This window comes from Poecilia formosa, unplaced genomic scaffold (assembly GCF_000485575.1).
Source record: "Poecilia formosa unplaced genomic scaffold, Poecilia_formosa-5.1.2 Scaffold329, whole genome shotgun sequence".
In the NCBI taxonomy this organism is placed as follows: domain Eukaryota; kingdom Metazoa; phylum Chordata; class Actinopteri; order Cyprinodontiformes; family Poeciliidae; genus Poecilia; species Poecilia formosa.
This window is the reverse complement of record NW_006800268.1, coordinates 360480-374013: the sequence shown is the minus strand read 5'-3', so window position 1 is coordinate 374013 and position 13534 is coordinate 360480. Positions and strand designations below refer to the sequence as shown.

The 13534-nt window shown below is 38.5% G+C and overlaps 1 protein-coding gene across 5 annotated transcripts in view; it reads left to right on the top strand.

The window, feature by feature from the left end:
• The window catches only part of zmat4a (zinc finger, matrin-type 4a), an 85592-nt gene extending 74234 nt beyond the window's left edge, over positions 1–11358 (top strand). For 3 of the 5 annotated variants that reach the window (XM_007573436.2, XM_016661451.1, XM_007573437.2), the window contains exon 7: positions 8458–11354. In XM_007573436.2, the coding sequence (XP_007573498.1) occupies positions 8458–8485 (28 nt within the window). In that variant the 3' untranslated portion in view covers positions 8486–11354. Of the gene's footprint in view, positions 1–8457 lie in introns of all 5 variants that reach the window. The other 2 variants (XR_001658816.1, XR_001658815.1) reach the window with 2 other exon arrangements.
• The last annotated feature ends 2176 nt before the right edge of the window (positions 11359–13534 follow it).

Here is a 13534-nt window from a genome sequence, read left to right as displayed (position 1 = left end):
ATGTCTTCAAGTCTCCTTATTAGCTCATTTATCAGCTATTTAGCAGAGAGTCAGGCAATAGGTGTGGAGGGAGCTCTATAAGACAGACAGGCTGCACAATGATGCTTAGTAAGTTGTCTTTCAAACATTCAGCTGGTGTCAAAGGGCGTGATAAAAGCTGATGAGAATTTTCTGCTTTGTGTTCGACCAAAGAGATCATTTTACACTGATAAGCAACTTAGAATAAGTGATGGCAGCTCATGATTTAGGAAAAATTTACAAACAAGAGTAATAATTATCATTTTTGGAGCGTATTATATTACTCAGCTCATATTAGCTTAGCATAAAGATCTTGAAATGTAATGTGTCAATCATGATTGTCCTTGTTTGGACCTGTGATGTTTATCTGTTCATTGAACCCTGAAGAGCATATATTCAGTGTAGTGAGTCAAAGTGGGCTTGTTTATAGCAACCTCATCAGAAACTACTAGTTACCGTTGGTTACACTGTCTCTGTTGGTTTATGGAGAGACATGTTTTTTAAAGGGGCCCAATTTAATTTTTTGTCATGGGGCCCAAGATTCCTGGCGGCGCCTTTTGACCAGGCTAGGTAATATTATCTTTGTAAATATTCTGTTCAAAATTATTTTAAAAGGTTGCGCATTTGAGGGAAAAAAAGCACAAAATATTATGCACCATTTCTTTGTTTGCATTGTTCATCCAGTTAAATCATGATATCCTGTCTGAATCTGGCCCCTTTGATTTGGCGATCAATCAAATTGCTGTTGTTTTATTTTTTCAGCATTTTCCATTTTGTTTCTATTATTTCCTGTGGTTCCAGCATTTCTCTGTTGCACTTGTTTTTTTGTTTTTTTTTCTGTGTGTGTGTGTGTTTTGGAGTTTGCATCATTCTTGTGTTTTTGCAGCAGGTTTTGTCATTTGCTGTCGACCACCGTAAAATTCACACGGAAAACATCAGCCTGGTTTTTACTCTTAGCTAATTTTCCTCTGCAGTGGCCACTTGGCCTTAAGCAGCTTCAGCAGGAGGACTTTGCAGGGGGACGTTGAGCTGGTCCAGGGCAGCAGGTGTGAATGTCCAGGATTTAATTGTCTCAGCTGGCTGTTTTGTAGCTGCTACCCTCCAATGAAATCCTGGCATCAGGAGATGTGACAATCATTTAACAGACTCCATGGTTTAGCCACGGGTGTCAGCTGCACTTTGTCAGTCATTGGATCTCTATCCAGGGTCACCCTGGTTTACTTTCATGCCCTCACACCACATTGTTAGTGCTCAGAGTTTTGAATGAATGTCTGCTGCCACATGAATCCTAACTGGTTGGATTTCATAAACATTTTCCACAATTTAATTGATAATCCAATTAGTTGATAATCAAACCTACACTTCTCTGCCCAGAGATAAATACAGACAGCTAACCTCAAATGTAAGAATTTATTAACAAAAATATGTCCAACCTTAGAGCTAAAATATTTCAATGAAATACCTAAGCTAGTTACACTCAACTAAACTGCAGCATAAAAGCAACAGAGTAATGAAAACTAAAAAACTACTGTAAGGAATAAATAAGACTAAATCAAGTTACCAATAAAATGATGTTATGATATCAGGTCAGTATGAACTGTGAATGTTTAAAAACTAGTTTCATTTTGAGGAAATTAGAATGAGGTCAAAATAACTTTCAATTAATTGTAATTGGGTTACAACAGACAAATTATTTAGATGCAATATAAGAGCTGTGAGTATGTTTATTTAAAACCAAGATTTGTAGTGAAGAATTTAGTTTGGGGCCAAATTAGCTCTAAGCTAATTAGATTAGCTCAAGACTTAATTAAGAATAACAGTTGGTTGACAGTCTTGTTTATCTGGAAACAACTATTTTCAAACTACCTCGTCGGGGGTTTATTATTAGATGAGGAGCTCTAACTTTAGCAGTGACCACTTCGAAAGATGAAGAAAGCTGAAGAAAGCTGAAGAAATAATTGAAAATAACCAATAAGACTTGATTAAAACGAAATCAACTGTAGTACAAATTGTAGTACAAACTGCGGCGTTGCAAATATCTGTTTTTACTTTGACACTTGTTAAAACCTGCGTGTTAATTTAGTTAAAATCATGTTCATGTTAATATTTAGGCAAAATTCCAAAATAATCTTGAACGAGACTCAGTGATTCTTAAAAAGAAACCAAATGTTCATGATCCAGATAGAGTTGCTTTGAAATGTTGATTCCTCTGAGCTGGCTGACTGTAACAGGCGCAGGCTGGATATGTTCAGAGGTAAACAGAAACAACAAGCAGTGGGCAGAAAGTGCGCAGCTCTGTAGTATCTCTGGTTGGGTAACCGCTGCACATGACATGGGGAAGCAGTGAGAACGCTGCTGCAGCTGTCAGAGCGCAACGGGACAGATTTAACCTGCCTGCATCTATTTCACATTGATACCATGTTCTCCTGGCGGAGCGGAGGACAGCGTGAGTCAGAGCACAGCAACCTGCATGGAGGCATGTCATCTACTGAGTCACACCATCATATTGAATTAAAAAGGCAATGGAACTCAGACACGCTGTCTTATGGGGTATATTTAGCCATGCGGTGGTAAAACAGATGGCAGGATTGGTTAGTCAGCCCAACGCTCTGGCCCAAAATGAAAAATCCAATTTTTGCTGGTTTCATGTAAAAATTCCATATAAGGCATTTTTACTGACAAAGGGAGGAAATCCAAATGCTTCTCCGCTGTAGCGCCTCCACCTGGTTCAGATCCGCCACAGCGTTTGTAGTAGCGCTATCTGCACTAGTATTGTGTGATTGACAGCTGACCGCATTCACTGACTGCCCTGTAATTTACATCATGGCAGACTCCAAACAACATGTGTCATGTAGTTTAGCAGTGGATCAGCGAACATGTCGTCTGCTACCAGAGAGCTGCTCAGTCTGGAGGAGCAGAGCTGGGAACACACACACATCAAGTTCTGGAGCAATGATGGTGGTTTAGCAGACCTATAAGCAGCTCGTCTCTATGAAGGAGAATTAGGCCCACTGAAAAATACAAAATAAAAATTCAGATGTTTTGGGTTTCCTCTCTACAGGTCTCTCACAAAAGTTTGACATTTTGGCCCATTCCTTCAGACTGAACTGAGTTGGGTTTTCCGTTAAAGACTTTCTTCTGCCCATTCCCATCCACACAGTTCACAGTAAATGGACTGAACTTATATAGAGCTTTTCCAGTCATATGGATTGCTCAAAGCACAGTACACTAGCACCACATTCACCTATCCACACTTACAAACGTGTACATTAATACACCTTACATAAATCGGTAGACAACTTGTGTTTTGAGGAGCCCATGGCAGCACTGACATGAAGCTGGAGTTGAACCCACAACCTTCCGATCACAAAGACGTTTCTTCTCTTCCCTAAGAGCCGCAGTCGCCCATCCCGTGTTCAGAATTATTATTTTTTTGTCTCTTTATACTATACTTTGTCTCATACTGTGAGATATGTCTCCTGTGCTGTAAATGTTTATTACAACAGACAGATGTCCTGTCAGAGGAGTTAGCCTGTAGCTATATTCATATTTCAATAAAGCAAACTCTTAGACATCTTCTGGGAGTTGGCTATAAAGTGGAAAGATCTATGTAGCAGGGATCAGGACAGTGAAGATGAATAGGCAAATAAATTACCAAAATGTTTGACGTTTATTGACTAAGTAAGCTTCAAAAATGTATATGTGTAAAGATCTACAGCGTTTTTTTATTAGAAGCATATTGATCAGGATGAAGCCAGGCACTGGTTAGTGATCGCATATTGCATAATGTGCCACATTGTTACGTGATCATTGTTTTAAAAAGAGGACTTTGTGATATTAGGCACAAAATGTAAAAATGTTCCTTCACAACGTAACTATTAAAAACACTGTAAAGACACAAAAATCGTATCTAGTTAGTCCTAGTTAGTTATCTGGTTAGTTTCTAGTGCAAATACACCTGAAATAAGATGAAACTAACTTACAAGTAACTTTTCAGCTTTTTTTTAAGTAAATAATTCCTTAAAATTGATGAAAAGGAGCTGATTCCACTGGCAAATAATTTAATTTGCAAAAAGGCATGTTATAAATGAAATAATCTGCCAGTACTTTGTTTTATCAATATTAAAAAAATATTGACTTAAGACAAGCTTTGTCTCATTTCAGGTGTGCTAAGATACTTGGTGAGATTTTGTGTTTTTGCGGTGAAATGCATTCAAGGATTCTATGGCCTTTTGTCTATGAAAACAACTGTAATTTGTGCTGGTGAACTCCACAGGAAGTAGTATTTAACAAAACTTTCCAAAAGTGACAAAATGTTGCAAAGAAAAACCAGATCAGAAATATTAGATCCAGAAACCTCAATAAAAAAAAAAAATCAGTTACAAAGATTAACCAAAAACCACTGAATAATACCCATCAATCCTGTCTACGCCCTTATAAGGGGCCTGGTGCCCAACTGTAGTAGTGATGGAGTGGGGCACACCCTGGACAGGTCCCAGGTCCATCACAGGTCAGCACAGAATAAACAAGCATTCACACACACACACACACACGCACACAAAGACAGCTTAGAGATTTGTGGATTTATATTTGCAGTCCTCTGCATGCGCAGGCAGGTCTGTCACAATAAGCAACAAATCAATTGATGGCATAATTAATTAAAACAAGCTCAATAATTTCCATTTGCATGAGTTATCATTTTTCTCTTGTCCCTTTCTGCCTGGATGACAAAAGTCTTCAGTCTTTTGTGACATTTTTATCGAATGATAATTTTTAATCGAAAAGATAATTTATTTATCTTTGAGAATGTGTTCTTGTGTTATTACGCCACTACAATGATATGACTTGAAAATGGTCTCAAAATAACAATATTATCGTTTATCACAATAACTTTTGGAACAATTTATCGTGCAGTACAATTGTTATTGTGACGGGCCTGTGAGGGGTTTCGGACCCTGTTCACAGGTGATAGATGATATCCAGTTGGAAGGGAGAGAGAACAAAGTGAATATTTGATTGCCCTCCAGGGAAGAATAGAGAGAATGAAATGAATGAGAGCTGCTGTCTCATCTAGCAGCCGGCCTCAGGGAGACGTTCACCAGGAGAATGAGAGGCGGAAAAAAAAGGATACAAAGGAGGTGAACTTACAGGGACTTACCCCACTTGGATGTTGACAGTGGGTTGCTCCATGGTCAACTGTGTTTCTGACTGATCTTTCTGAGCACCGGGGAATTAATTAGAGGCTTGATGACAGAGGGAAGTGAGGCAGAATAATAAAAATCATGACAATCTGTCTGCATACTACCTCCAGTGTTCTCTGTCCTTCCCAAGCTGTGGTGATTATCAGCAGTATCACTCTCACACACGCACATGCGCACACATGCACACACACACACACACCCATGAGCAATTAACGGCTGTACAGTTTAAAGAGATAAACCTGGGCAGAGCTGGTGTAGAAAATGAAATTGAATCTGGTAATTATGGATGGAAGTAGGTGGGGCTTATGAATAAAACCAACATTTTGAAAAAAACAAACTATAAAAACACAAAGGTTCGTCCTATAAAGCTCAGATTTTCAGGATATATTCCTTAAGTCATACATGGTAAATTTGAGGCCCGGGGTCCAAATCTGTTCCGCTGCAGCTTTTGAAAGAACCTCCAAAAAACAAATAAACGCTTAAAGAAGCAGTATTATATGTAAAATAGACCTTTTTGACATTATCATCATGTTTTAATGTTATTCCCTCATCAAAAACAAACTTGAAGTATTGCCTTTATTCTTCCATGCATGTTTGAGAAATCCTTTAGTCTTTTGTGGCAACCATTCAGCTGTACAAAACACCTGGGTGGACCTAACTCCGCCTTCAAGGACGAAGTTCCTCCTCAGAGCTGCAGTTTCCAAGCTGCTGAACTCCCACTTCTCACAGAGCGGTCCTGCAGTTTGACTCCCCAACTCAGCTCCTTCAAACTAGCCAGCAGCAATTAGTAAACACCTAGTGGAACTGAACATCTACAGAGCTCATTATAAGAGCTACTGCTCAGTGAAACGCTGGTTAAAACACTTTTAAAGGGTTAATAGAGGAGCCATGCTGTGATGACTTTCTGAAGGCAGAGTTTCAGAAAAGGGCAGCAGTTTTTAAAGAGACAGAGATCCAATTCCAAGATGTTACATTACAAAGACAAAAATCCTTTTAAGTCATATTTGATGTATGCAGCATTGTTATATCAACTGACTGTAACATAGCTACTTGATTGTGCTATAAAATGATCCTATCTGCCTGGAAAACTCATAATGCTGCTCCTCCACCACCAAAATCACCTGATGAAAAATCATCTTTCAAAATAAAAATGTTCTATAGTACCTGAACGTTTCCTCAGTCGTTTATGAGCAGCCGTAAAGTTGGGTGGGACAGCTTGTTTTCTTTTGTTCTCCTTGTTTTAATGCTTTTGCACAGTGAATCCTTTCATGTGAATCTTCTCTCCGCTCCCACACTGTACGGCGAAATTGTTTAGGACAGGTGACTTTTCCAACATCGACAATCAGCTGGAACGCAGCTGGAGCGGGCGCGGCCATTTATCAGGAAGAGGGAATTAACTTCAAAGGGATTTGAAGACGTCTGTGTAGAATGAAGGCTCCGGGATGAATTATGCATGAAAACGCCTCACCAGAATAATATGCTGACACAATTTGTCACACCCCACCAGAATGCACAAGTCGCAGAGTTAAGGGGGAGGAGCAGGCCGGGGGGACTGAGGCAGTCAAGTTGCATCGTCGCTCTGGGCCAGTGGTAGTTGAACAACTGTGTAATCTACACCGTGAGAATAAGTTTAGTCATTTTCTAATTTTCATGCAATAAATTAAAACTTTTTTGATACATTGTGCTTCATTTAAAATGTGCTTCATTTTTTTTTACCTGTGTAATCCTGAAGTGCTTCGAGGCTGGACGTGAGGTGTGTGTCGCCCCCATGCACCTCTAAAAGCCTGCCCTGCTGTCGGCGTGGGGAGGATGCACATTTGAGAGCTGACAGTTTAATGGAGCAGAAAACAAACAGCAGCAAGGATTTTTAGACTCCCAACATTTAAAAAAGAAAAAGCTTTTCCAGTGTAATATGAATTCTTTAACCCATAAAACCTGGAAGAGCCTCTCCATACATGTGAAGTTGCGCATGTCAATTCAGGCTTTAATGCGTTACATCCAAAGTGGTTATTTAGTGTTTTATTAATGCTTATGAATAATATCAAGATCTGGTTATTGTTAGGAAAGCACTGATCCACTTTTTCACTTCTAAGTACGATACCGATCCAAACAGAAGACCAGCTGCATTGATTAAAATGGTTCTGGTTTTTACACATAACTGTTCTGAATTACACATTTATTTGATAACTCTGTATCAATAAAGGACACTGAAATACACCAACAACTTCACAAGCTTGGTCAATCATGTAAAAACAACTTGAATTTGTTCCCTCAGTGCAATTAGGAGAAGATCAGCCAGTGTAAAATAAATCAACTGAAACTGGCAAAACCAATTGGTTGACTACTTTGGTCAAACATGTCGAAATAAATTGCTACAAACTTTTCAGATGGTTCACAAGGTGCCATTAAGAATTCTAAATATAATGTAAAATATATAATAAAGCACCAGGCTCAATAGATCTGCCCATATCGATTCAACACATTGTCATGGATACCTGATCTAGATTTGGGTTTTTTTTCAATATCGGGACCGATACAGGTATTAATATCATATCAGTGCATCTCCAGTTATTGTCTTACGTCTTGAATTTGTGTTGATACAAAGCAGAAATAAAGAAGCTGTTTTTATTGGTTATTTCATTTCAGTTTAGCAAATTCCATCCATGACAACCAGAACCAAGTTCAAATTCAATCATGTAGAAATCAGTCCAATCCACATTCATTTAAAATCAATTATTATTTTTCCTTTTTTTTTTTACTAATTAAAAAAAGGGTCAATTGTGTGACCCTAAAGGGTTAATTTAGGGTCACACAGATATTTTGAGTAGAAGTGGGAAAGACTGGCAAAATTCAGACTAATGATCAGGCAAATAACAGCAAAGTTTGTCATAGAAACTTTTTTTTTCTGCAAGGGAAGAAAAAAAAATAGAAATTGCAGATTTACAGCAAACCTAATGTCCAGGTGTCATCAGATCTGAGTCACTCAGATTCAAACATACACAGAGCTTTACTGTAAAATACAGCAGCTGCAGAGACGATCCAGGAGGACAGAGATCAACATGTCTCCCAGAATGCATTGCATCTGTTGCTCATTAAAATATTGCAATGATCAGTTAAATGGAAGCTTTTGTGTACATATATGTTATAAATTGCAAATGTATCAAACCGTTTCTGTGCGGCACATTGCTGCCGCTGTGACGCTAACGAGGCTTCGTCTCTGTCTGTTTTTCCCCGACAGTCTGAAGAATCAGATATGTGTCCAGTGAGCGTGGGACGCTGATGAAAACACCAACTCCTGGATTGATGTCAGACAAGCTGTGGTCAGCTTGCCCTGCTTTCTCTGCCTCTGTCCTGCTCATTCAGCCGCCTTATCATCATTTCAGTTTTTTTTTTTTTTTTTTTGTATTATTTTACTTTTCTCTCTCTTTCTCTTTCTTCTCGCTCTGAGTATTTTGGCTGCCCAGACCAAGGAGAGTTATAAAGGAGTGTTTTTTTATTACTATTATTATTATTATTATTATTATTATTATTACTATTATTTGGAGCAACTTTCACATGACCATCTCCACTATCAAAACAAAAGGAAGAGCTTCGGCTTCTGTCCGCATCACCAGGCTGCTCCGACGCTCTGTTGGAAACTCTGTTAGTTTGTTTACTTTTCCGTCTTTCAGTCTGAAAGAAAGCATCCGGGAGGATCTTTTGCTCAACAGCTTTTCTAAACATGCATGGACAAAGCTCTACTTTTTTTCAGTAGAATATCAAATACTTTATGCTGAGCTTTGAACTGAGGAAATGAGGGTTTGTTTGCTTCTACTTGAAAGAAATGGAACATTTTTAATTATACATTCAATATTAAATACGGCTTCACCACTGACTTTTTTTTTCTCCACACACAGAACAACTTTTACTGGATACAGTGCTTTCTTGTCGTAGCTCTAAACCCTTTTGCAGCTTGAGATAGGTTGATAGCAATAATAACACTGCTCGAACTCTCACTATTTTGTAAAGTGTATCTGTCTGTTTACTATGCTAAGCGAAAATAGCTTTTTTTTTTTGCAAGATGATTAGTATGATTATAAATCCCAGCATCTGTTCTTTTGTTTTGCTGCTTTTGTTGGAGGATCAATCTGCTAAACGAAGGATCCACAAATATTGGAGTTTTGAGGGAAAATTCTAGATTTACAACAACTTTCATATAAAGGTGAACAAAGTGAGAATATTAACCACTCGATCAGAATCCTAACACCGGGAAAGAGAAACAAAAAGCATCTCCATTTTTGTTGGTTGCAAGCAGAGCTTTGAAATGCAAAAAGGAGAAAAATGATTAATAGACCAAAACAAATGGAGTAAGAGATGCACTGAAATATTAATTTAAATGTGGAGGATTATGAAATATTGACTTTTTTTAGCTTTATATTATGTTTTAATGTCATTCTCTCATCGAACCATACATGGAGTGTTGCTTTGACTGGTTCATCCATGTTTGAGAAATCTTCGAGTCTCCCGTGGCAACCATTTGGGGACGCCGTAACACCTCATTTGATGCACTCAAAATTTGCCCAACGTTCTACCCAAATCCCACTCTACATCCCTTGGAAGCTTGGAGGAGGAGCTTCATCTCAAAGGCGGAGCTTTGTCCACCTAGGTGTCTTGCACAGCTTAATGGTTGCCACGGTAGATTAAACATGCATGAAAGAAAAAAGGCAACACTCCAGGTATGTTCTCGCAAGAAAATAACAATTACATGATGTAAAGCTCACAAAAGTTGCTATTACATAACACTGCCCCTTTAAAGCCTCTGTTGACACTGAGATTTTTGTTAAAGAGAGTAAAGACATAACAATCCGATATTTGACACCAGCATTAAATCTGTCTGAGAAATACAGGAAGTGCCTCAATTGAGCATTTCCTGTATTATCTTATTATATAGACTTAAAACCACAGAACAATTATCTGTCAGATGAAATTTTATGAGAATCTGGTGTTTTGGAGCCTTGGTGGCAGTAACGGACTCTGCTTTTAACTTTTTGGTTTAATTTTTCATTCGGCTCACACCCAAAGCCTGGTAATGATTAATATCAGATCGGTGTATCGAAACCAAGATAAATGATGAACTTGGTCGTTTTAAGTCCTTTTAATTCTTGCAAAAATATTTCTTATGATGTCTACCACGTGTTCTGCTCTGGGGGGATTTGTTTTGCTCTTTAAAGCAAAGTAAATAATGCTGGTGAAACGCTGTCAGTGCTGCAGGTTTGGGAAAGTCCCATTTGGACATCTGAATAGTGTTCATCTCAGGGAGGAGCACCCGTTTGCTTTAGGCTCACAAACGCTGCTGAGAGAGAGAAATGAAAAAAAGTCATTTGTACTGAAACCTCTCCCCTTTAAAGTTTTTCAGAATGTGTATATGGCAAAGACTCAACCATAACTGTCATGGTTTTGTAAAATAATATTGTTGTGGATTCCTGTATGGAAAATTTAGTCATAAAACATGCAGACATAAATATATATATACATAAAATCCTAAGCTTATGTAGCACTATTCTTTCTCAGATGTCATGTTAATAGACATATTAAAGCCAGTATTCAAATAATGAGGGTTTTAAGAGAACTATAAATGGTAAATACACTGATGTTGTGGGTCAGTTTAGGATATTATTGCTATCTGTTTACAGTAGAAGTCATTTTATTCACTGTCAGTTTCAGTGCTGATCAAAATGTAGCTTTGACTGTTGTCATACAAAGTGCTTTTTCTGAACAGACCTCTTTGAGTTTTGACGTCTGGAATCACTTGAACACAGAGCTGGACTGTTTTGTGGAGCGGGACTCGGAGCAAACAGCTGAGGAACTGCTGGCTGATGTCACATTTGCTGCAAGAGATCCCAACAGCGACGACTTTAGGACTGATTTTAATATGACCATTAAGATTTGCACGTGTGATTTGTTCTTGCAAGGTAGAAGGGGTGGTGGGGGGACTTGAATGATCTGCTTTGCTCATCTAGCATTGATAATTCTGTTGATCAGCCATGTTGTGTTCTTCACAGGTCGCCCAGGAATCATAAGCCCAGCCTCCCTTTGTGCGCCGAGTTTGTGTTTTGTTTCTGTCTGAGAAAAGAATAAAAAACACCTGCAACAACATTCATTCTGAGTAACTTGCAGTTATTTTGTGAAGCTGTTGTTTTTTGTTGAAGCATATGGCAAAGAAAAAAGTATGGATTATTTTTTTCAGAATATCAAGAAGAGCAATAAATTATGTTTATAATTTAAAACTATTGCAACAGTTATACTTCATTTACATCAGCAATAATCACACATTACAAAGTTTATATTCACTACAAAATCACTGAAATAATCACAACTGTCTATATACTAATTCTGTTTATATGTAATCAATAAAGGGGACCTGTTACGCAACATTCACTTGCTGCAGTCTTGTTGGCAGGAGGCTCCATTTATGCTTTTCAAAGACGTACAGTTGTATAATTGTGCATTTGTTTGCAGCTGTTTTCTCATGCGAGTGTAAACATTGTGAGTTTGGGGGTGTGGTCAGCAGCAGCTCATTTGGATTTAAATAGACAGGAAACCATAAAACAGCTCATTCTGAAAGGAGCTGGAAATAGACAGAAATGACCAGAGTGAAATGTCATTATCCAACAATGACTTTGCACAAAAAGTATAATAAACATATTTTGTGAAGTTGGCAGACCATTCCTGACCTGTTCAAGGAAGCATAATAGGTCATCTTTAATATATCTTAAGTAAGGAATCAATGTAATTATGATCTTAATAATGCTGCTTTTATATAAATAAGCAAAAATACTTTTTAAGGTCACATTCTAACTGTTGAGATTGGCTCATGGCTATATGTTGAGGTCGGCTCCAAACAACCGCTAGGGGAACCCGTTAGAGAAGCACATGCATATTTCAGATTGTTAGACTGACAAAAAAAAACAAAGTATGAATATTTGATCAATTCAAACATGTGCATCACTTTCACCTTAGGACTAGAACAGAGCGCTCCACTGTGTTTCTGATCCATGTTTCACAGTCAGAGCAGGCGGGTCGCCAAAGGGTCACCAGCAGAGCCAACGTAGCCTCCCCACTGATCCTCATTATCTGTATAATAGAAAAGATATAAAGTCACACAAAAAGCCCAATATTAGAACCTGAGAGGGTTTTCTCCGAAAACCAGCATTAAAAATATCCAATTTTCAGGAACGGCAGCTAAAGCTGCAGGGAATTATAAAGTGCTGCAGTGCAATTTTCAGGCATAATTTCAAGTTATGATGCGGTGAAGGTGGTCTTTGTGATCAAAGCTTTCTGATTGGTGAAGTCTTTCATTTGAATAGCTGAATAAATGTAAAGCTGTTTATTGCTCACTCCCCTATATGTAAATTCAGTGGCGCAACTACACTTTATTCAGGTGGATGTGAAAACATAAATCCCCCCCCCCAGACGAAGACGAAGTTACGTGAAAGGTAAAACTCGCTACATTTACCTCGTAACGTGCGCGAGGTGAAGGAGCGTAAGGCGCGCTGAAGTGTATAGGAAAACATAATCGGCGCGCCGCCCCCTCCAGACGGGGTTTTGACGCCCCCTCTGGTGCTGCGCCCCTATGCGTTGCATGTGCTGCATACCCCCTTTTTGCGCCACTGTGTAAATTGCAAAAACAGAGCATAGATCTTTAGGAATGCCTCACCAAGCATTCAGTGGCCGGTTCTGATTATCCCTTTGTCCTGTTCTGCAGATTCTTAATGCTGGCCCTAATTCAGCCATCTGTGAATGCAAATGAAGCCCTCGTTGCATCAAACCGTTAATTCATCTTCTTGGAGGAAGTGAAATCCACTCACTGCATACAAAGTGGATGAAAGTTATCAGAGAAGCTAATGAACATTTATCAATTTTTAATGCTACATTAATAAAATATATATTTTTTTGCTTCATAATTTCCTGAGGGTGAAGCACAGCCTCATTAAACTCCCCTGAGGCCGTCTGCATGCTCTTCTCTCCTCACTAAAGCAGCGTTTACTGTAACACGAACAGAAGGTTAGTTTGATGCTCCTGATGTTCAGACACACATTGATGCAGTAAACACTGGATCCCACTGGCTCCAAAAAACAACAGAATATTTTTGCTTTGCCACTGGTGGACCTTGACAGCTTAGTTTCCATTGATTATAAAACTGTACAATTTGCTTAATGGAAATACAACAATTTCAGAAAAATTTTGTTTTTCAATAAATGGACTGAACTTGTATAGCACTTTTCCAGCCATTTTGACCACTCAAAGCACTTAACACTAGAATCACATTCACCCAC